Here is a 23,864-nt window from a genome sequence, read left to right as displayed (position 1 = left end):
GCCCTTGGGTAAAAGATGGTCACACAGAAAAGCCCCTCCATGGTGCCTGGTACTCTAACCTAGCAGTGCAAAGGTCTGATTCTGGGATCTTTTCCCCAACTCATCTCAATTAATTTTATTCCACAGCATGCTTAAGGGACTGTTATTCTCAGGAAGATGGTTAGGGTTAAAATAATTTTTAAAAACTGGAAAACTCTGCCTTTAACTAGTTGTGGGTAGATAAGGCTACTTAACCTCTCTAAGCCTCACACTCCTCCGATGTTAAATGGGGGTAATAATTGTGTGTTTCGTAGGTTGTTGTGCCTGAGAGAGGTAATTACATGGAGCCCTTGGCATATGATGAGCATTCAATACATGTTAGCTGTTACTATCAATAGTTATTTCTCCTTCTCATCTAGACTGTGTGTTCCTTTAGTGAGGGTTATGTGTCATACTTAGTTCTTTTGGACTCCATAGCTATTGTGGCAATGCCCTTATTTTGCAAACTGGCATTTTTGAGAATGAAAGGAGACAGGCATACACCTAGAGTGTCCTGGACACACCATGATGTATGGGCATCCTACCCGTGGCACATTCTACTGGGCGAGGCACAGACCATTTGTGTAAGTCTTCAAACTCTATTCCTGGGCAATTGCCTGATCAAGAGCAGTCACTTCAAATCAGTAAGTGCACAGCTGTAATCTCTGGGGATACGTCAGTGGACCAAACAGACTCCACCACCCTATGGGGACACAGATAATAAACAAAAAGGTAAAAAAATATAGCATTTCCTGTGCACGGGTGAAACGTGTCATGGAGAAAAATAAGGCTGATTAAGAGAAGAAAGGAATGGGAGAAGTGAGGAGCTCTTCTTCCTTCATATGGGTCAGGGAAGGTATATCTGATAAGGTTGTATTTGAGCAGAAACCCAAAAAAGGTGAGCAAACCATGCAGCAGGTCTCCAAAGAAATAATGGAAAGTATATATCCCATTAGCAACAAGCATGCACAGCAATTGCCCCGATGAAGTAAAAGGTAAAAATGAATGGACGATGGATAAAATATGAGCTAATCAACGTCACAGGGACTTTTGAAACTCACTTCAGATATGCCTATTGTCTTCTCTGTAACTTTGGCTATTGGTCTTTAAACAATTCATAACAGACAGCTAGCTTTATCCAGCTGTTACCATTACAAAAACAATAGTTAACTAATTTCCTCCTAGGTGCCTGGTGCTTTATAAAAATAGTGTATTCCATATAATAACAGTTCACTATGGGGGCAATGACACCCACTTTTCAGGTGAGAAACACGAGGCTTAAGAGGTGAGACACTTGTCTATGCACATGGCCAGGTCGTGGGGGCTGGGCCTGAAATACAGATCCAAGCCTGCCAGTCCCAAATGCCGGCCTCTTCTTCGAAGCCTCTGTGTTTAATCCCAACACCTAGATAAGAAGCCTGTGTTTGTCTGAGGACAACAAACATCACGACCCAGTTACTGATGGAACCCAGTTCCTTCATCCATCATCCAACAAATATTTCCCGAGTGCCCGCGCCAGGCACTGCCCTCCACTCCAGGGATACAGTCGTGAAAAATGGACACAATTTTCCATTTCCTATCTGTGAGCCTGCCTTGCCGGCAGTGTAGCTAAGCACATTATCTGGATTGGTAAGAGGTGAAAGTGATTTTTAAAAAAATAGTGCAATGTAAAGGGCAGAGGAATGCAGGGCGGGCAGTGACGCCATGTGGTAAAGAGGTCACACATTTAAATTAGGATTTTAAGGTAATACGCTCTCTGAGAAGCTGGCATTCCAGCCAAAACTGGGAGGAGGAGTGGGTCATGTGGGTCTCTGGGTAAAGGACATTCCAGGTGGAGGGAAGGGCCAGTGGTCAGGACAGGAGGGGATGCTCAGAGGATTTCTAGGAGAGAGAGAGCTGGAGCAGAGGGAGCAGTGGGGAGGCCATGGGAGTCAGGGCAGAGGGAGGCGGGGACCAGAGGCAGGGCTTGAGGACCACGTGAGGGACAGCAGCTTGCTGCAAAGGGGCGGCTTGCTTGGCTTGGAGCAGAGGAGGAGCTGACCGGCTGATAGACGTTCGGCTCAGAAGTGATCCTCCCAGAAGCCCTTGGCCCGACTGCCGGAACTGGCAGGGCACGCAGACTGTTAGGTGACTCCTCCGAAAGTTCTTCAGCCCTAAGTCACTCTCCTGCCCCACCCTGGACCCTGGAGGCAGGACCCTGGCTTTGATTCGAAGGGGCCTTTGGTGGCTTTGAGCATCCCTTCAAACTTGGAATGCCCGTGACTTAGAAAGCGGAGCTAGAGGATCAGAGGCGGTCAGATGGGGATTCCTTGCTCCCACCCTGGTCCTTCTGTGCACAGTTGCCTTGGCTTTTGAATTTACATATAGAAGATGCTGGGAAGCCAGGGAGCAGGTGCTGGGGTGCTAGAAGAGCTGCCTCCTCCTCTCCTGGGGACGGTGGGGGCAGCCTCCAGAGGGTGCTGTTCTCGCTGGTGACCGCCAGTAGGGAGTGTGACCCCACTTTCCACCAGGGGCAGGTGCAGGAGTCCGTTAGCAGTCAGCCTGCTAATAATCAATCTCCTTTGCTCATCAGAGTTTTAGAAATGATGACAGAGAAGTTGGTCATTTAAGAGGGGGAAGAAGCCCTCTAGGGAACGAACAGCCCAGGGTTGTGGCTGCCCAGTGTTTAGAGGGTAAGAAACCTTTGAGGTCTGTGTTTCCTGGTCAGGTAAGCAGCAGGGCTAGTGATTTGCACTCTATAGCCCAGTTATTTTACCACCGTGTACACAGAAAACTAAAAACATCAATTGCATCACAAATAAATGCCAAGTACTTTTTTGGTATGAGTGCTCCGAGTGGATCGTTTGGAGTTAAGTGTTGGTTCAAGAGAAAGAAGTGGGCTTTGAAATACATGTTCTCTTTCAGCATCTAATCAAAATAGTCACTCAGTGGAGTTGCAATATTGTCTCCATTAGCTATTTTTTAAAGGTCAAGAGAACATTCAACAAAAGAAGTTGTTCTTTTGTTAAAATACACCATCCTGGAGAAATGATATTTGTAGTAAACATTTTCTTTCAAACAGTTCAAATATCAAAGGCAGACACTTTCATTCATCAGACTGTGCTAGTGCTTTGGCTGGAGCCTACTGCCTACCTTTTCATTCTGGCCATTCTCTCCCCAGGGGCTCTGCGCTTTCATTCACTAATCACTTAGAGAGCAGCATTTATGCACCAGGCACCTTCTCAGGCTGGAGATCTGGCAGGAAATGAGAGAACGGAGGTCTCCGCCTTCACAAAGTTTCCACTACAAGCTGCATGATAACATAACACTCATTATCTAGGCACTGTCCAGAGACTGATCCTGAATCATCTCTGTCCGTGCTCCCCCCTCCTCCCCCCGCATTATAACAGTCCCCATTTTATAGATGATGGACTTGAGCTCAGGTCATAAGCTAATGAGTGGTGGCCTCAGGGTCTAAACCCAAGCCTTCTGGCTCCAGAGCACCTGTGCTCACTCATTTTACCGAAGTACCTTCTTCTCTTGGAGAGGAAATGTATGAGTGGACATTCCTGAAGGTTAAAATACAGTGAAGGGCATCATGTGGGCATCTCACCTCCTAGCAGTGGCGGTCGACCTTACAATCACGCCCTTGAACTCCCAGTTCACTTCCTCCTCCACTGCGACGTCCTCAGTGTCTCTAGTCAGAAATAACGACATCTTCCTTCTAGCTCACACAGAGCTACAGAAACACCAGGAAGTCTTGTGGGGATGATGAAAGGGAGGAGAAAGGGGATGATGGGGATTAAAGTGATGGTAATGGTGCTATCACTGGAAATGATGACATAGATGTCCTAGGCATACAACCCTGACAGCTGCCTCTATCATGCCCCAAACAAACATTTCCTACAAGCAGAGCTGTCACATCAAAGGCAAAGACCTATTTGGAATGGAGTGATTGCCCCACCATTGGGGTATTCAAACAAAATTAGGATAAAAATTTGATAGAAAATATATTAGATTAAGCATATATTTTTATTTGTATCCTTCTTTCTTATGTTGTTCATTACTCCTCCCAGACCATTTCCAAAATTAAATGCACAAAGGAATGACAGGACTCAAAAATGCTACTCACTACTAGTATATATGTCTGTCTATTTATCTACTAACTATCTATTACCTATCTTCTTTCTATTTATATTCTACTTATCTTCTATTTTCTACCTATTAATCTATCATCTATCTATCCAATTCAATATTTGTGTCAACTTCCTCTATGAGATCAACAGAGCCTTATGTTTATTTGATAACTCAGCCTTATCCATATTCCTTATAAGAAACTAGAGGCCCGATGCATGAAATTCGTGCAAGAGTAGGCCTTCCTTCCCTCCGGCTGCTGGCACCGGCTTCCCTCCGGCACCCAGGACCCAGGCTTCCCTTGCAGCCCTGGCTTTGTCTGGAAGGTCGTCTAGAAGGATGTCCAGTCTAATTAGCATATTATGCTTTTATTATTATAGATAAGCAATAAGCGTAACTATATTTAATAAAATTGGTATTTGCCTCTTTAATGATACCATCTATTTAAAGATCACAAAGCCATGAGTATTTTTACCAGAATAAAAGAAAGCATCGCATTGGCATGACGATTCTATGTGGGATCACTGGGGTTACAAATTGGCAGATCCATTAAGTCATCTTCTCTTGGTACGATTCCTGTTCAGCAGCTGGCACTGCAATTTTTAGCCTCACCCAGGATCTAAGCCAGAGAGAAACAGGCCAGAAGTCTGGTAGAAGCAGCAATCCAAACCCTGGTCCAACTCAAGTCTATCTCACCTTCTTGGACATTAAAATTCTATTATCATTCATTGTTCAAAGAAGCCAGAACCACCATCTGGCTGTGAATACCAGCCCTGGGCAATTCCCTCACTTTGCTTATCCCTCTCCCCTATATCCTCTCTTGCTTTCTTTCCCTCTCTCCATCATAAATAATTATTTATCGAACATGGGCTGCTGAGAATATCCCAGTGAGCAAGCAAATCAGACCAATTCCCTATTTTCAAAGCATTTATTGTCAGGTAGGAAATGAACTAACACACACACACACACACACACACACACACACACACACACACAATGGTATATGTTTTCTTAGAAAAGTAGGGGGAATTTTAAAATGTGATTCCTAAGAGAGGCAGAGGAAATCTTCCCAAGAAAGTGTCCTTGAGCTAAGAATGAGGGAAGAGCATCTCAGGCAAAGAAGGAAGGGAAAGTCAGACAGCCCAGAGGCAGAAAAAGGCATGGGCTCTTCAAGGAACTGAATGAAGGTCACTGTGGCTTTAGGGGGGAGAGAGAGAGAGAGAGAGAGAGAGAGAGAGAGAGAGAGAGAGAGATCTAAAGAATGGCACCATCGGAGGGAGACAGGAGATCTAAAAGGTGGGTCCAGGAGGGAGTTCCGCCTTTGTCTCAAGAGCAGTGTTAGCTACGGATGTTCATTGATGGGTTGTAAGCCCTCATGGTAAGAAAGGCACCACCCTGGCAACCCAGTGTACAGGAAGGAGATCAGAAAGGATTGAAAGTGGATGCAGGGAGGCTACTATGACTCAGATGAGGAACTGTGTCCCCTGCACCAAAGTGGACGGAGCAAAGACAAAAGTGGAGAGAGATGTGAGGATATTTATAGAGAAATTTGTCAGGAACTTGCAATCGCTTGGCCATGAGGACTGAGAGAGAAAGAAGTGACAGGAATGCATGTGGGCTTTCTGACTTGGGCAGCTACGAGGATGGAGTAGAGATCCCTGGGTTCATTGAGATCAAGATCCAGGATGAGGCCAAGTTTAGGGGGAACTGCATGATGTCAGTGTCCAGCATTCCCTCCTGAGATTTAGGAGGTTGATTGGACTTCTCTCCTTTTTAGATTTCAATTATTCTACATGTAACCAATTACTTATAATGTCAAGAGTCACAGAGTCATAAGCTTCAAACTAGAAGGTATTTTATTTGTTTTTAGAAGGGATTTTAAATAGCATTAAGTTCAACCCCTTCCTTGCTTCCCCCAATCCCTGGCGATGGCATCTGGCTTCCACCGAGCACCTTCAGGGATGGCTTTTTAATCCCATAAGGCCTGGTGCAAGTCCAAAGGGTTATAAATAGGAAAGTATCTGTTACTTCCTTTGGGAAATAGTTCCACGGATCTTCTTCAGCCATACAAACTGCCTGGCATTTATTCCAGTGCTGTGAATTATGATCTGGGTCTTTCTGGTCCCCGAATCTCAAGTATGGAGCAAAAAACCCCCACAAAACCACAAAATGAAAATGGCCCTGCCTGTCTTCGATGATTAGATCATTAAGTATAAGAGTTGCAATGGTGTCTCAAGGAGCAGTCGATGTTAATTTATTGGGCGATACACCATAAGTACATTTTGCAGCCGGTATTGATCAGAAATTACATTTGGATGTTGGTAATGGAGAACTAAAATAACAGTGGACTGAACGAACTTGGAGTCTATTTTATGTCACATAGAAATTATCTAGGGATGGGCAGTGTAGGGCTAGTGTGGTGTTATCGGTGTCCAAGGGCTCTTATTCCTTGGGGCCCACCCTCCTACTGTGTGGCTTCCACCCTCAAGGTCTGCTCATGCCCTGTGACAGTGGTCGGCAAACTCATTAGTCAACAGAGCCAAATATCAACAGTACGACGATTGAAATTTCTTTTGAGAGCAAAATTTTTTAAACTTAAACTATATAGGTAGGTACATTGTTATTAACTTAATTAGCGTACTCCTAAGGCTTAGGAAGAGCCACACTCAAGGGGCCAAAGAGCCGCATGTGGCTCGCGAGCTGCAGTTTGCCGACCACGGGCCTAGGATGGCTGGCAGAGGTGCCATTACACCTGGTCACCAGGCAGAAAGACAGCCAAACAGGGTGGGTGGGTGAAAGAGGGCAGACCTCCCTCATGAATCAGCCTGGAAACCCCCCACAAAGGTTATTAACTAGAGTTTAAAATGATATTTTCAACCTTTTTAAAAAAAAATGTCCAAATTACCTTAACCAAGGTCTTTTTTTTTTTGCACAATGTCCAATGAAAATGTGTTTCCACCATCCACAGATTAGGAAGGACTTTGCATAAAAAAATACTTCACTGTGGCCATCGGTAGGGTGACACCTCAGCAATAAGCGCAGAATGGTTTCTCTTCCTTAGAAGAATGTTCTAGACCCATGATGGAAGGCGTGCTTCCTAATGACTGATGTTTTAGTGCACGGACATTAGAGTAATGTGTAGCTTGAAAGGGAGTGGCCATCCTCTCGTTCCGAGGAGCAGTTTGGGCATCTAGTGTGTGCAATGACTGTTATTTCTGGAACTGGCGGGGCCCTCCCATTGCACCTACCATTCGGGCAGTCAGCCTGTGGACCGCTGGCCTGTGCTTGGCAGACTTCCATCCCAGGCAGGGCGAGGCAGTCTGCTCCCGAGTGACAACATCAGACCCCTCTGTGTTCCAGAAATACGACTGCTCCTGCCCAGGGCTTGGTTCCTGCTATTCGTTCACAACTCTTTCATCTTTCTCAACCCCTTTCATATTTATAAATGGTGAAAGTTCTGCCTAGCCAGTGTGGCTCAGCATCAACCTAAGGATCAAGAGGCTCGATTCCCGGTCAGGGCACATGCCTGGGTTGTGGGCTCCATCTCCTGTCGGGGGCATGTAGGAGGCAGCCAGTCGATGATGTTGATGTTTCTCTCTCATCAATGTTCCTATCTCTCTATCCTTCTTCCCTTTCTTTCTCTCTCTAAAACATCAAAAACATATTAAAAAATAAATGGTGAAGTCTGACATCTCGTCATAGGTGGGATGACTGAAGTACAGCAAGGCCACCGTGCCTGTCTCCTGGGGTCTGCAGACAACGACGAGGAAACCACAAAGCCAGCCTTGCGGTTGGGGTTACTCAGGCTGTGTGAGTGCCCAGCTCCATCACTCTGAGTGACGCTGACAGAAAATAGCTTGTTGATCACAGCTGACAGGCACATTAGGAAAAAGCCAGATAGGCAATTCTGACAAGTGCCACAAAGTCGTAATTAAATATTCAAAAGAAACAGTTGTCTGTCAATTAAATCTCTCAGTCATTCTTCCCTTCCAAACAAATCAACGGACTAAAAACTGCACAGTTTTACAACTCATGGTGTCCAATGCAATTAAACCACTAGGAAAAATTAAATATTAAATACCATCTAAGAAGTCATTCTCCCAGCATTTGCTACATCATTACTCCCATTTCCCCGTCTTTTCCAGAGGTCACAGACCTCAGCAGGCTGTGTTTGCTGTGAGATATGTCATTAGCTGATGTTAGGAGACAACTAAACCAGCCAAGTACACAAATCCCCATGTTCACATTCATTACAACTCATGGGAATGAAAAGCTGACAGCTCGAGGAACCTCAGAAGTGATTTCCCAGGGATAGGATTTTAGAGCTGCGGGAATTCAGTTCGTGGCCACAACAGGTGGATGGGTCTATACAGAGTTGCATCGTGTTGGATGTAAAGTCCAAGGTCAGTCCTCCAGTGATGACGGGGTGCTATTTTCAATACAGGGTGCTGCCCCGTCTCCATAGTGCAATAGCATTATTGTAAGCCTGGCTACTATTTGGAATACTAATCTCACGTTTCTTGTTCTTCATGACTTTTAACTCATTGCCTCTGAAGCTAGCAGAGTTAATTGAGATAAAGTGGCCTTAAAAGACCATCATATCGAGGGGCGGCTTTGAAATGAGACAGATGTGGTTTGGAATCCTTTCTCAGCCATTCGGCCCAGGGGAAATGATGTAACTACTCAGGGTCAGTGTCCTCGCTCTAAAAAGGGAAGCAGCAATGTTGATGCTGGGATGACTGTTCAGGCATATACTCAGCAAGCCTCTCCGATGAGCGTCCCTTGTGATGTGCCGTGTGTATTCCAGGAATTCACCAAAGGACAGTGCCTGTCCTTAGAGAGCACGTGGGTTAGTGATAGAAACAGATGAGGATCCCATAATTCCGTTCTTACCTGATAGCCCCTCTTCCTCCTTCAGGTCTTAACCAAGAAACACCCCCTCCTCTCAGTCCCAGTCAGGTTCTTCCTCTTAAACATAAACCAGGGCCGGGACTAGGGTGAGGCCAGCTGGGTGCCTAGGGCGCACAGTTTCGGGAAGCACTTTGTCTCAAGGTCGTAGCAGGTCAGGTTCCATGTCAATTGGCTTAAAAGCACTTAATTCCATTTGTCTCTTTCTCATGAGTAAAGAAGGGAGGACTCTATTCATTTGACATTGACTGTCTGGCCATGACCTGTTCTTAAATGAGCTGCCCGCCGCCAATAGGCTAGGGAGGCTCACCCAAGTTTGGGGGGAAGTTTGACTTTGATCTAGAAGAAAAAGAATTTGTTCTTGTTGATTTTGATTCTGTTTCTTGAACTGACCATAGAAAAATGAACTAAGTAGAATAATGATTCATAAAACTGAAGACGGAAGACTTACACCATAACCTTGTTTTGGACTTCCTGAAGTCTGCGTTAGTTAACAGAATTGGGTTCCCATATCCAAAATGAGGCTTCATTCTGCTTATAGGCAATCTTCAGACACACTGGTTAGGGCATGACCTGTTCTTTACGGGATAGGTGTTTTTTTTTAAAACATTTTTTTTAAATATATTTTATTGATTTTTTTACAGAGAGGAAGGGAGAGGGACAGAGAGTTAGAAACATCGATGAGAGAGAAACATCGATCAGCTGCCTCTTGTACACTCCCCATTGGGGATGTGCCCGCAACCCAGGTACATGCCCTTGACCGGAATCGAACCTGGGACCCTTGAGTCCGCAGGCCGATGCTCTATGATGGGATAGGTTTTAAGCTGTGGGAAACGGTGGACTAATTTATCATCCAGTTACTATGCTCCGCAAAGTCAATGGGTTCCGTTCAATGTCTTGCTCTCAGGAGTGAGGCAGACCAGCCATGCTGCTGGTGTATAGTGTCAAGTTGGAAGGTGGGGGCACCTCTGGCCCACAGCTGGACCCCTGTGAAGTCAGTGGGTGAACATCCTCTGGCGACCAGAAGGGGGCACCACTGAGAGGTCAAGTCAAAGAGGCATTTTCTTGGTATCCCACAAAGCAAAGGCCTGAGTGAGGTGCTGGTGTTGGGATTCAGCGCCAGAGAGCTAAAGAACCACGAAAGAAGCCAATGAGAGGGTAAGACCTGTGTTAGTACTTGGATTGTATTTTGGATGGATGGGCTGGGTCTATTTAAACTTTTCAGCAATGGACAAACATCTATGAATAACGTAGGTCCACATTTTTTCCTTTCTTTTTATCTTTTCTTCTCCTACTTTTTTTTTTTTTGACTTAAATAATCTGGATAATCACTGGAGTTTGTCTTCATGTTATCCGCTATAACGTCTTTAACCCGTGCAGCAAAATCTCAGCTTGTGGCTTTCAGCCCAAGACACTTCATGGAATAACTTTTGGTGCACTTCTGCCTGTATTGACCAGAGAAACTCATTTCTGTTCTTTCACTGGTTTTTCAGTCATCTGTTGATGACTGTGTGACTATGTGCATTGGGGTGGTTAGGAGGAAAGGAGGCGATCAGGTCATATTCATTCATTCCATTCATTTAAAAGTACAGTATTCAGCCCGGCCTGCGTGGCTCAATGTTTGAGCATCAACCTTTGAACCAGGAATTTATGGTTCAATTCCCAGTCAGGTCACATGCCCGGGTTGCAGGCTGAATCCCCAATGTAGGGTGTGCAGGAGGCAGCCTACCGATGATTCTCTCTCACCACTGATGTTTCTCTCTCTCTTCTCACTTCCTCTCTGAAATCAATAGTAAAAATATAATTTTTTAAAAGTATGGTATTCAGAGCTCCTCATGTGCCAGGTGCTATGCCAGGTGCTAGAGACCGAGAGATGAGCCAGGCAAAATCCTTGCCCTCCAGCGGCTCATAGCCTGGTGGGCACATGGGAATATCATGGCATTTCTCTGATGGGGGAAGGGCAGAGTGTAGTGCCCAGGAGAGGAATGTGAGCCTTGCCTAAGTGCCAGGTCTGCCCACCTTGCGTGGGGATGGGTTGCCTGGAGCTCCAAGGCAAGCCAGTCAGCTTTTAGCGGGGGTCATTGTGAACACAGAGCGATGGGCATGCCGGAGCCACAGGCCAGCCTGCTCTTCTCCGACCCCGAGTCAGGCACACCCTCACACCATGTCTTCTGGTCCTCAGGGTTGGCGTGCATTCAGTCATAGGTGATGGTAAATAACTGGCATCATAGCCCTTCCCTGGGGTCCCTTTCTATTCCTCACATTACACAACCATCTACAGTATCTTTTAGAGTCTGATGTTTCCTTTAAAAAATCTACCGCAGCTTTGATTTTTCATGCTTTAGAGATCTGTGCTAAAAGCAGCCCAAGACCTGCCCTGACATAAAATATTGACTGAATTCTGTGTCCCAGATGGATTTGAAGAGACAGGCACAAACCTGCCACCTCTGCGCCAGTCACAAACTCCCTCCCCAATCCATTCAAATACCAGCCTCATGCAGCAACTGCCTTTGACCATTGCGTACGCAGAACCCAGAGCCCAACAGGCAGTCAACAGATATCTGTGGAATAATCTACCTTCTCAGTCTCCTCCCCTTCTTCCTAACCAATCCCAAGTTTTTTGGGGGCAGTGAAATGTGATCCATTCTATGCCATTCTCTCTTGTGGATGGAGTGTCCCAGTGTCAGAATTCTGGTTCCCAAAATATAAGCAGACATTTTTTGACAGGGATTCCAGAGCGGCACCTAAAAGGGCAGCTGAGCCCGGCTGACATGGCTCAGTGGTTGAGCATCGACCTATGAGCCAGGAGGTCACAGTTCTATTCCCGATGAGGGCACATGCCTGGGTTGCAGGCTTGATCCCTAGTGGGGGGGCCGTGCAGGAAGCAGCCAGTCAATAATTCTCATCATTGATGTTTCTATCTCTCTTTCCCTCTCCCTTCCTCTCTGTTATCAATAAAAATATATAAATAAAAGGGCAGATGACTTGGCTGGCAAAGGCCTTGTGGCCACCTTGGCCTCTCGTTCTTTGCTCTCTCCATTTTCCTGCCTGCAAAGTGGCCATGATGGCTTGGAGAGGCAGCCAGTGGCTTTCAACTGACCTTGAGAAAAAGATCTCCTTGTATGGGAATCTCCTTTGAGCCATCCCTGTGGACTGCTGTGCAGCTTCCCTATGAGTAATCCCTGATCAGGGAGCTCATCCCTTCAAAACGCAGCCCCTGGGGGCAGGTCTGTTGTTACAAAACCTCAGCTTTAGATGAACCAAAGTTTCGGATGCTATCGCGACCACCCTTGGTCTTCATTCTGTTCTGCAGGACACAAACGACATAACTGGTCTATCTTCATCATGGCAGCGCCCCCAGAAATTTGAAGACACCCATCATATCTCTTCTATATCCCTTCTATCCCCAGGCCTCCCCATGTCCTCTCTGTTTGGGGGTCCTGTTCTGTTCCATTCCTCACGCAGCATTTCTTCTCCCCAGGTCTGAGTTAAAGAAACACATGCACTTTGCTAATGCATTCCCTAATCCTTGGCCGTGCCTCTTTCCCAAGCAATCCTGTGGGCTCAGCATGCAATCACACACAAAAGTAGAAAATATTCCGAAATGGTTAACTCCGGTCAACTGGAAAACCGGCTGACCCAGGAAGGACAAGGATGTGTTGTTTAAAAAATGGTTCAGAAAATAGCTCTTGATTCATGTGGAAATTGTATGCCAGTAGCAATTTACACAGAGATGGCAGTTTTAACAACTCACTCATTTTAAAACCCCCAAACGTTAATACGATTTAATTTCACCTTGAGCTCCATGTCTCATCCTGAATAATTTTATCATTTTCCCGATTTAGGAGCATCTGATGCGTTGAACAAAGAGTTCAGGCAAAAAAGTCAGGAAGTGAGATGGAAGGGATAGAAAACCCCATGTAACTGTGAATGAGCAAGGTATGGCACATATTCAATATGGGATCTAGGTCAATGAAATTCAAATACCAAACCAGACATGCCCAGTCCCGGTCCAGTGCAGAGATATCAACGGAACAATGTACTGTAGGTTCTGGGACATCACGCTGAGTTACAGGCCCAGCTCATTGGTTGAGAATGTGGTCCCATAGTTGCATTTGCTGGTGGAATGGCCTTTATTCCTGCCAGGATGTGGCCAGGCCTCCCTGGGAATGGCTGGCACCTCAGTGGTTAATTAATCTCCTCTGCATTCCTCCTCTCCCCTGCAGGGCAGACTGTGAAAAATCTCGCAGTGAGAAAAGCTGGCTTCTTAAAATAGTCCTTCATAAACAAAACTCACAGGGTATCGTCTGAGGGTGTAAATCCAGTGCGTCTCCCAGGGAGACACAGGGCAGGTGATTCTGGCTTCCGCTGCTCTGTGGGGACGGGTGGGCTAAAGCAGTGGTCCTAGACTCAAGCCCCAAGAAAATGGGGGTGGGGGAGGAGTTATCTCCAGAACCCATTCCCTTGCACGCTGAGCTTCAAGCGGATAGATGACAGAAATTCACCAGCCTTCAGTCTCTTTTGCCTTGAATTCCAGCCCAGAGAAAGCAAAGAACACGCTTCCCAATCAATATGCCAAGCGGACGCCTAGGCTGTCTGACTGCCTGGTCTGGACCCGCTGGCCTCCCAGGGAATCAATATCGTACCCGTTTGTGGGTGAGAGGAAAGGTTTGAGATGCAGGCTGTCCGTGTCTCTTAGGCCCTGAAAATAAACACATGTGGGGCCCACTGAAATAGACACCCTTGTGAGATGAATAAATTAGCATCCGAAGAAATATTTAGACAACAGTGAAATGTCACAGCAGCACGATGGTCGTAGTGTCCTTTGATGACACAGTGCCAGCAGCACTGGGTCTGCGATAAACTTTAAAAACATCTTTCCTCTTCCTAGGCTTGCTTTCCCTTCCTGTTGTTGCGCTCTGAAAGTGCCATCAATCATCAAGGGGTAGCTATGACTCCTGCATTTGTCCTACATAGCGTGACATTGCAGTCCCCGAGCGGAGTCCTCCCAGTCCTCCCAGTTCCAATCTGATGACGTCTGGCCCACCGAGGCGGGCACACGACATCACTGGGCAGGAAGGAACACGCATTCATAACCCAGTCTTGCAAAGCACGCACCTCACAATCATGTCATAGCTCTCTCTCAATCAGACGCCGAGTCTGTTTGCAACTTCAGGGCACAGGTGTCTAAAGACCAGGACGAGTGGATCTAATAGGTCGTTTGAGAAGTCATTAAAAATATCCTTTGCGAAGCCTACTCTCTATCCACCCCCACCCCAAAGGTGGGGGGGGGGGCGCGAGGGGAAGAAAAGGAAGGAAAGACAGAACCAGAAAGGATAGGCTCTGGCATTTTTCACACATACGAGAGAATATTTCCATTTCTGGGCATTCAAAGGAATCTCTTGGGGATGTTGACACTCAAACCCGTTTTTGAAAGTCATTTCCTCAGACAGGCTGGGGCGAGGCAGTTCTTTGTTTTAAGCCTATACGAACTGGCTACGGGAAATGTACAGGGATGGAGAGATTTGGGCTTTAAAAGATGCACACACCATAGCTAGTGAGGTGCTCGCATTTCATGGATATTTGTGTGTTGTGAAGTGAGTTTTTACCTTGATAGCAACTACCAAATTGGAATGATTTCAATTACATGTCATTTGCAGTATGCTAAGGCATATACAATTCTACACACACACACACACACACACTGATTTCAGAGAGGAAGGGAGAGGGAAAGAGATAGAAACATCAATGATGAGAGAGAATCATTGATCAGCTGCCTCCTGCACGCCCCCTACTGGGGATCGAGCCTGCAACCCGGGCATGTGCCCTGACCTGAAATCGAACCGTGACCTCCTGGGTCATAGGTAAACATTCAACCACTGAGCCACGCCAGCAGGGCCAATTCCCTTATTTGATTTGATTTGGCAGACATTCACAAAGAACATATAATGCGTGCTTATGTTTAAATTATACCAATGGGGGAGAGATGTTGGTAATTCCGTTATACTTACTTAATCTTTACTGGGAAGTCAATCCTATACTCCAATGACCAGAAATGCACTTGAAAGCATATGTAAAGCCTGCTTCTCTCCTAACCCCCACCTACTCATACCATCAGCCACCATCTTACCTAGTACAAAAAAGACATTTTCCTTGCCAAAGGGTTTTTTAAAGGCCAAATGATAAGCTAAATATCTCTCACTATTAGTCAAGTTTAATGACCATGATTTACTTAGCACTTTTCTGGTTCTAGTCTCTACTGTTTGATGGATGTAAGACAGGAAAGACAATGCTGCATGGGAAATTCAGATCTGACAGTGACCTTGAGCCCTGACTAACCTGGACTTGCATACCTGGCTGCCTTTGCTCTGAGTTATCTTGGAGAAATCGCCTCCTCTCTGACACGTCTGCTTATCTACCTCACCAAGAGGTTACAGAAGATTAATTAGCCACAAGCTTTCACATTTTAGAATCCCCCAGAGGGAAGCATAAAGCAGCAATCTTTCTGGTTCCTGTTGCTGCCTCTCAGTTTTCCAATAACGAAATGATTTTCACTATTGTATCACTAATGAGCTGAAGAATGAGAACAAAATGAGTTTCAAATGTTAGGTGGCTCATAATGTTGTCACCAGCAATTAAAATAGAGAAAAACGCTAATTATAGCAACAGTGCTTAGAATTTATCTACCCCGTGAAAGAACCTAGCAAATATAGCCTCATCATTAATATTTTATTTGTACATGTAATGTCATTTTGTAATGAATTTTCAGGTTGGTATATTGAGCAAGCAGGATAAACAGTTTACTTAAAATGTGGGAAAATCTGTGTCTTAGAGACTCTGGACAACAGCACTAGTATTATTAGTTTCCATCACATACCTGGGGCTGATGTAACTTGAAATGGGTGAGGCATCACTACAGCCCTGGTGTAACCTATAGCTGAGCTTTGTCAGGGGCGCAAAATAGGAGCCCTTTAAACTTGGCGTTGAACCTTCTGGTTTCCTCAGTACTTCCAGTGCCACTTGGAACCTAGAAAATATATGGGTCATCACGTCTGCCCTGGACAGCAGTCTCTTGTTTGGATGGGAAGTCCATGACGAGTGAACTTCTCTGTTCACTGAGTGGAGAAAACACAAACCACCTCTTCGCTGATGGCGAGGCCCCTCCTGGGTGGCCCCTTTTCGGTCCCCTCTTGTATCCTCAGTGGAAAGCACATGCTGATCTCAGTGAACACAGGACTCTGCCTCCTTCACACAGGGAATCTGCAGAGATTTACAGCTTGGTCATTACCCTACCAAGCCACAGATCTGATTCCCTCCAGGACAGAAAGGGGAGAAAGGGGTCCTCATAGCTTGGATTAAGGAGGCCCATCGCTGGCTCATGGGTTACTTTTCGAAATGGCATCTTCAGGAAAGTGAAACAGCTGCTCAGGTTTTCTGACTGTGTACTTGTTCTCACTTGGTGCTTCTCGAAAATGCGAAGTTAAATGTGACCGTTCTGTTCATAGGAATCGAAATTAGTGTAGAAGAAGAGGACACTGCAGTATTTATGGCCTTCAGTGGTCAAAATTGATCCGGCTGAGAACTATGACCATGAGCTTGCGGCAAAGGGCCCACTCCTAGCAATTCATTTCCCTTTGCCCTTCCCACTAAACGCTGATTCAGGTGTTGTATGGGTGTGACTCTCTTGAATGGTGAAACCGGTGCCCCTCACTCTTGACCCATCTCGGCACTTAGGTGTTCAGAAGACCAACCTCTAAAGGTTCCCGAAGAAGGACTGGCACCGGCGCTAGGATTTCAGTCCTGCACTCAGCACCTGTCGGGTCCTCACCCTTGGGACATCCCTTTAAAGTTTCTAAGAATCAGGCAGTTCTTCTCTGAAACGAAAATGAAGGATGATCCCATCTGTTTGTCATCATTAGATGTGAACATGTATGTAAAGGCACTTGGATACATATGAAATATTGCATAAAAGTAAAGAATTGGTTTTGAGCTTTGATTTCTCCAAAGGTATTTATGTGTAAAAGGCTGTCTTACATAGATACAGCTTACATGTGTGTAGAAAGCCTTCACCAACACGTCAGGGGACTTGGATGTTTTATAATATTGTCTGCGCGATGACTAGCCTTGTTACTCAGTGACTGTTGAGTACCTGCTATGTGCCGGGGATTTCTAGGTGTTGAGGATCAAGTAGTAAACAGGACAGACAAGGCCTTTGCCCTTACGTGGTGTTTACCTCCTGAGGTTGTGTGCCCGGAGCCGGTCCATGCTTGCTGTTTCAAGGGACCTGGCATATATGGCATACTGTTCTTAATATGTTTGCTCACCTTCTTGGCACTATGTGTTTTAACCAAGGTCTCTGAGAAAGGGTGTTTCCCCAGGTAGGGATTTTCCCCTGAAGTTAGGGAGGGTATAAAACCTCTTAACTAAGTGCCAGGCGGGTAATTAATCACTTTAACTACGAACAATCATGCTTAAGCTACATAATCTTTACTCCCTGGAATGGAGATAAGAAACACCCTAACCTTTGTAATAGAGATTGATAGGATTGAATCAACTGGTATAAATACAGATGTAATAAGACAGCAAGAGTCAGAACTTAGAACACAGAACTGAGAAGACAGAACCAGGAGGCACAGAACCTACACAGAACGTTCTCTAGAGACAGAAGAACTTCGCTGGAGAGAACATGGCAAAAGATCCTGGACAGAAACTGGCCTCAGAACCTAGAGACAGAACCTAGCGAGAGAACATGGCAAAAGATCCTGGACTGAACCTGACTACAGAAATTGGCAAGAGAACCTGACTAGAACCTGGTGACTGAACCTGGCTGGAGAACTTGGACAGAACCTGGCTGGAGAACCTAGCGAGGGAACATGGCTACAGAACCTGGCTGGAGAACCTGGAGAACCTAGCAAGAGAACATGGACACAGAACCTGGCTGGAGATCCTAGCCGGAACTTAGCTGGAGATCCAGACCGGAACTTGGCTGGAGATCCTGGCTGGGGATCCTGGCTAGGCTGCTGATCAACTGAACACTGTCTCCGTGTCCTTCCTTCTTCACCGACTCCGTCTACGCCTTTGGGAACCCCTGGACCCGCTGGGGTTGGACCCCGGCAGTTGTGGAGGCAGGGGAAGAAACACCATACACATAAACAAGTAAGATGATTTCAGATAGTGGATGTGCTCTGGAGAAAGTAAGACACACCAAGCACTGGGGAGTGAATGACATAATGAGAATGCGTCAGTCACGTGAGGACCTGGGAAAATGGTTTTAGGCAGCAGGCTAGGAAGAGGGAAAGAGCTTGGGATATCGGAGGAACAGAATGCGGACAGTATTTGGAACCTGAAGAAGAGAAGAGAAAGAAAGGTAGAGAAGCAGCAGCCAGCTCACAGAGGCTCAAGGAGGCCATGGTAAGGGGTTAGGATTTATTCTAGTTGCTACGAGAGGCTGTTGGCAGGTTTTAAGTGTGCCTTGCAGAAGGTGGGGCAAAAGTAGGCTTATAGTTGTTCTTATGGAAAATAATTAATAAATAATGATACAAGAATAAACTGTGTTTCGCATACTCACAACTGTAAACCTACTTTTGCCACACCCAAGCAGGGAAAACTAAACAGTGCCTATTCAAAAATCACAGATTTTTATTTTTAATTTTTAAAGCGATTACACTTCATCTTCATCCCTCTGCAGGATCTAAGAAAGAAGCTTGGACCTGTAGAGGGCGCCAAAGGAAAACGTTTTGTGGCCAAAGCCACAAAGGCTCTTTCAGCACCTAAAGTGAAGGATAGCGCTCAGATTGTTAGGTGAAAGGTGACTCAACTTAGAAATGGTAGTTCATCTACAACTCCTCCCTAAACAGAAAGTTTGATGAACTTGGTTTGCATGTACCAGGGCCTTGGCTTTCACAGTGTAGGATTGTTTATGATGAGGTGGGTGTGGGAAGACATGTTGGGGTTATTTTTAATCTCCTGCCATCTGGTAGTATTTGAGTAGAATATAAAACAAATATGGAGCCAAAATTTACTTTCTGGATTCATTTGGCATGAAAAGTGTCTCTATACTTAGAACTTAGAAAATATTCATCTTTTGCCACTTAGGATGTGTTTTTCCAAATACTATTCCAAGCCGACTGGATGAAATCTTTTGGTAATGCGTCCCTAGGAAGGCTAGTGTATGAAAAAGCAGTAGCTTATAATGGAATTTTCTGCACGTGACCAAATAGCTATGCTGTATTGTGAGAACAACCTATAGAGAAAAAAAGAGATGGGGAAAGAAAGACGAGAGGACAAAAGAAGAGGATGGGAAGGGGGAAAGGGAGGAGGGGGAACAGAGATCTGATGGTTAGGTATGGTAACAAAAATGCAAAAAAAAATAATGAGAAAACTTGGAAGAACGTGAGATTCAGTTCAGATCCATGTACAAACAGGATTGAGAAACACAGTTAAAATATAATGTTATACAATTCAAAATTGAATCTTTATCACAAGGAGGTATTAAGGTTCCTGGTCATTTTGATACAACTTTCATTATTGTCTTTAATTAGAAAAGTTCAGCTGGTCATCCCCTACTAACCGAGGCTCTCATGGCCCCATCTCATGCCTGAAGACCATAGCCACATACTTTACATACTCGTTGCTCTACACAGGGAGCCTTCAGAAAGCACTGTAAACACTGCCAACCAGATGACTAGCCTGAGCAATGCAGACAGAGCCATCAGAGAAGGGAGAGAATCCTAAACTGCCAGAAGCCCAGAAGGTCAACCATGGGTCAACCACTCACACGGTGCCAGTGCTCTACAAATCATGAGCAATTTTCAGAGGTGTTGTACCAGCTTATCTTATGAACCATCTGTTCAAAGCTGGGCACACGGAGGAGGAGTTTTTAAGCTTCAGGTACAGCAGAAGTGGCACAGAGCCTGAGGCTAGAGCAGGGACTCACCGAGCGGCCAGCACCTGTCACCAGCCTTCTATGGGAAAACACTTCCACTGATGTGTTCCCCTCATCTTTATCCAGAAGCCCCCAAACCCAGTCTCCTGTTACCACCAGACATTTGGCAAAGAAAGTGCCAGACCATAAATTATCTATTGATTCTAATGAGCTGAAACAATAGAGGCACTGTCTACCTTCTCATTCACAGACAATGGGAACTTTGTTCACTAAACACATCCATATTTAATAGGGAAAGAGCGGAATAAAGCGGGAGAAAGGGACCTGAAGGGTCAGGTTCCATCTAAATATTTCAAACCGTCTGCATTAATATGCCCCTTTTCAATTAAGCAAAACTTGCTTTCTTGGTCAATGACACCCACCTTGGCCCCAATTCCCAAGGTTGACTGATTCAGAGTATTGGGGTGGCTTCTGCAAAGAAGACATCGTCAGTAGGTCCCCAAAGCAATCAAGAATTTCCAGATAAATGCGTGTCATAGGATTGTCTGCAGTATGGGGTGAGATGACAGAAGTCGGATTCCAGCACTAGCAATTAGTATGTGCTTAGCAAACATTGATTCCTCCGAGCATTGAGGATGTGCGGCCCGAAGATACACAGCAACCCAGCTCTGAATCCCAGAGTCCCTTAGCACTCCCTGCGGGGACTCTCAGAGCCAAGCTGGGAGGAAATGGGTCACCTTCTCAACTGGGTGCTTCTCCTCCCCCCTGCCTCCTACTCCAGAGACTACTGACCCCGGGAGGTGTGCGGAGTAGGAAGACGCTGGCTTCCTGGCTGATGTCAGGGATGAAATACTCACAGAATCAGAATGGGGTGGGGGGGAGGGCAGGGTGTTGACAGAAACTTTAGAGGTTTTAGTTCCAATTCCTCTAGGAAGAGAAATGCCACCCAGTAACACCCAGGACCAGGACCTCCCAGGTACAAGGCCCTGGGCCCACCCCAGGGCGGGGACTCAAGTGAGCAGGCCACCTGCCTCTCGGAATGCTATTTCCACACCACCCAGGGGAAGAGCGAGGCAGGCAAGAGTTACCTGGTTGATGGCAATGACCGCCAGTCGGGGGATCACCACTTGGAGGACCACCTGCAGCAGCGAAGTGCCCAGGCCGGCCAGGATGGCCCAGGTGAGCGGCAGCGGCAGCATGCTATAGGTGGCGAACAGCGTGAAGAGCACGTAGCCGATGCCGTCACCCAGGAGCCCGTACCCAAGGCCCGCGGCCAAGATCTGGGTGGTCATGGCCACCCAGGTGACCAGGCCGCTGTACTGCAGGTACGTGTGCGAAGTGGTGTCCTTCCTGACCACCACCAGGGCGCAGATGACCACCTCGATGCCCGTGAAGAAGCCCAGCAGGATGCCCTTCAGCGGGTCCATGGGCGCCGAGGCCAGGCTCAGGTGGAGAACCAGGAGGGTGAGCTTGGTCAGCACGTCCAGCACATTCATCACCACCTCGGATTTGCGCCTCTGGCCCAGGAAATAGCGCTGGTAGAGGCGCTCCAGGTCCCGTGACTTGAAGGAGTTGCGCAGGGTGGGGAAGATGACCCCTCGGTAGCTGTAGCCCCCATTGAGGAAGAAATCCGAGTTGCTGGGGGCGCAGTCCAGGTGCAGGAACCCCAGGTCGCCCCCTCCCCCGCTGCCGCTGGCGCTGCCGCTCCCGCTGCGTTCAGGGAAGACTTTGGTGCCGCTGGTACCGTGCGCTCTCTCCGAGGTGCCCAGCGAATACAGGGGGAGCGCCAAGTCGCCGGACAGCTGCGAGGCGTGGTGGTTGGGGCCTCCGCCCGCAGGGTCAGAGCCTTTGCCGGAGCCCCCGCTCCCGCCGCCGCCCCGGTGCCCATGAATGAAGCGCTGCTCGGTGATGTGCCGCACCGCCGTCTGCCACAGTAGCCGCTGCGGCCGGGAGCCGCTCCCGCCGTCGCCGGCCGGGGGCGTGGGGTGGATGGTGTAGAGTTCCTCGCTGCCGCCGAGGCAGCGCACATCGGAGAGCTCCATGACGCCGGGCCGCAGGGAGGAGGCGCAGAGCCCGAGGGAGGTGGCTGGGGGAGGGGGCTCCTGAAGACCCGAAGGCGGCTTCGTAGGAGCTTGGCGTGGAGCCCTTGGTCCCGGCCGCCCGGTGGCGGCAGGAGTCCGGAGCAGGAGGCCCCCTGCAGGTCAGGTCATAGTGCGCCCGGGGCCAAGGGCGCCTGGAAGATCGCCACCGACCCCCGCGTCCTGGCGCACCGCCCTCCCGCCGACCCGCGCAGCTTGGGTGAGCGGCAGCGGCGGCTATTCGTCCGCAGAAGCCGCGGGGCTCTGGGCCACGCAGCCCCCTTCCCGGGCTCGGGCTTGGGCTTCTAGGCCGGTTCTCGGCTCCCTGTCTTGGCGCAGCCTTTGCTCTCCAAGAGGCTCCCGGGCGCCGCGCTTCTGCTGCGCGCCAGGCGGGTCCTGGCTGCGGCACCGGGCTCGGGACGCCCACGGCCGGGTGGTTGAGGGGGGCTGGCCTAGGGTGACCGGCAGAGGCGACGGGTGCGAAGTTAGCAGCTGTGGCTGGAACAGAGCCCTTCGGAGAACTCCATTTCGCGGGGCTGGGGAGCCGGGGCGGAGCCGGGGGCGGGGGCAACGAAGGGGGGAGGACTGGGTGCCGGCTGGCGGGTTGGAGAGGTGGAAGCCTCCGCGCTAACAAGTCACCAAACAGTTAATTTGGAGGAGGGGGTGTGCTGAGTCTCCCTTCTGGGCTCATCGTTTCTGGCTGCCTCTACTTCCTGAGCGAGGACTGACGGAGCAGGGCTGGCTCCGGCCCCACGCATCCATCCGGGCGCGGGGAGGGTCTCAGGGTCCCAGTCGCGGCAATAAGACGAGGTCCACCCCGCCAGCTGTGCTTGCGACGAGGCGCAGCTCACGGTTCCCATGCCCTTCACTGCGCTCTCTGGAGTCCATTCGGCCCGGAGCCCGGAGCAGCGGGAGGCGGGGGCCGGAAAAAGTGGGGAGGGCCCCAAAGCCAGCCGCCCGGAGAACGGAGAGAAGTCATCCGTGCGAATCCAAGGCCAGAACCGAGGCCGAGTGGGTGCTGCGGCGTAAGGTTCGGGCGAGAAGGGAAGCCCGAGGCCGCGGGGCAGTCACGGAGATGCCTCCAGATCCAGGGACCCGCCGAGGAGCGGAGCGCGCGGTGGGCGCCGGCGGCGGCAGGAATTGGGAGACCTGTCAGATTGCTCAGACACCCGAGGAGACTCCCCCCGCCTCGCGCCAAGCCACGCCCCCGGAACTTGGGGGGAGGGGAGGGGGCGGCAGGGACCTGGCACCCCGATCTTCCCGGACGCCCCAGGTCTGGAAGGCGGCAGCTGCGGGCCGGGGCGGGCGGTGGCGCCCCAGCCGGACCCCCTCCGCGGGTCCCGCGCTCCGGCTGGCGGTGCGGGCGGGCTCCGCGGTGCTTTTGAAGGCTCCGGGCCCCCGCAGGTGCGCAGCCGGGACGCGCAGGCCCTTTGCCCACGGACTCCGAGAGCCCGGCGCGCGGAATTGAGGGTCTCCGTTCCGCCCTTCCCACGGGGCTGTGGGTGAAGCCAACTTTCGGGCTCGAAAGCACAAAACCCCAAGAAGCCGAAATTGTAGCGGCGGGCAGCTTCCGGCGGAGTTTTTACTCCACCGATCCCGGGCGTTGCAAGGCGCGCCCCCGAGCGCCTGGCCCGCCGAGGCTCTCCCTGGGCCCGGGAGGGGGCCCGGAGGAGGACGCAGGAAGGCGTTTCCAGCGCCCGCTTTCCCGCCCGCTGGGCTCAGGCGCCGGGCTGTGGGCAAAACCCCTGGGATGCTCCGAGGGACCGCGGTGCCGCCGGGGGCGCCCGGTGTCTGCGTCCGCGCCTGCAGAGCGGCGCCCCAGGTGCCGAGTCCCAGGGCTAGTGCGGCCGCCGCAGACCCGA

The 23,864-nt window shown here is 48.7% G+C and overlaps 1 protein-coding gene across 3 annotated transcripts in view; it reads right to left on the bottom strand.

Annotated features, from left to right (window-relative positions):
- The window catches only part of ADCY8 (adenylate cyclase 8), a 137,165-nt gene extending 114,657 nt beyond the window's left edge, over positions 1-22,508 (bottom strand). For 2 of the 3 annotated variants that reach the window (XM_036338035.1, XM_036338036.1), the window contains exon 1: positions 21,013-22,508. In XM_036338035.1, the coding sequence (XP_036193928.1) occupies positions 21,013-21,966 (954 nt within the window). In that variant the 5' untranslated portion in view covers positions 21,967-22,508. The remainder of the gene's footprint in view (positions 1-21,012) is intronic. The other variant, XM_036338034.1, reaches the window with a different exon arrangement.
- Between the last annotated feature and the right edge of the window lie 1,356 nt (positions 22,509-23,864).

The sequence above is a fragment of the Myotis myotis genome, unplaced genomic scaffold (assembly GCF_014108235.1).
Source record: "Myotis myotis isolate mMyoMyo1 unplaced genomic scaffold, mMyoMyo1.p scaffold_m19_p_16, whole genome shotgun sequence".
NCBI classification, from domain to species: Eukaryota; Metazoa; Chordata; class Mammalia; order Chiroptera; family Vespertilionidae; genus Myotis; species Myotis myotis.
The sequence above is the reverse complement of the archived record's forward strand: the minus strand, read 5'-3'. Positions and strand labels throughout refer to the sequence as shown.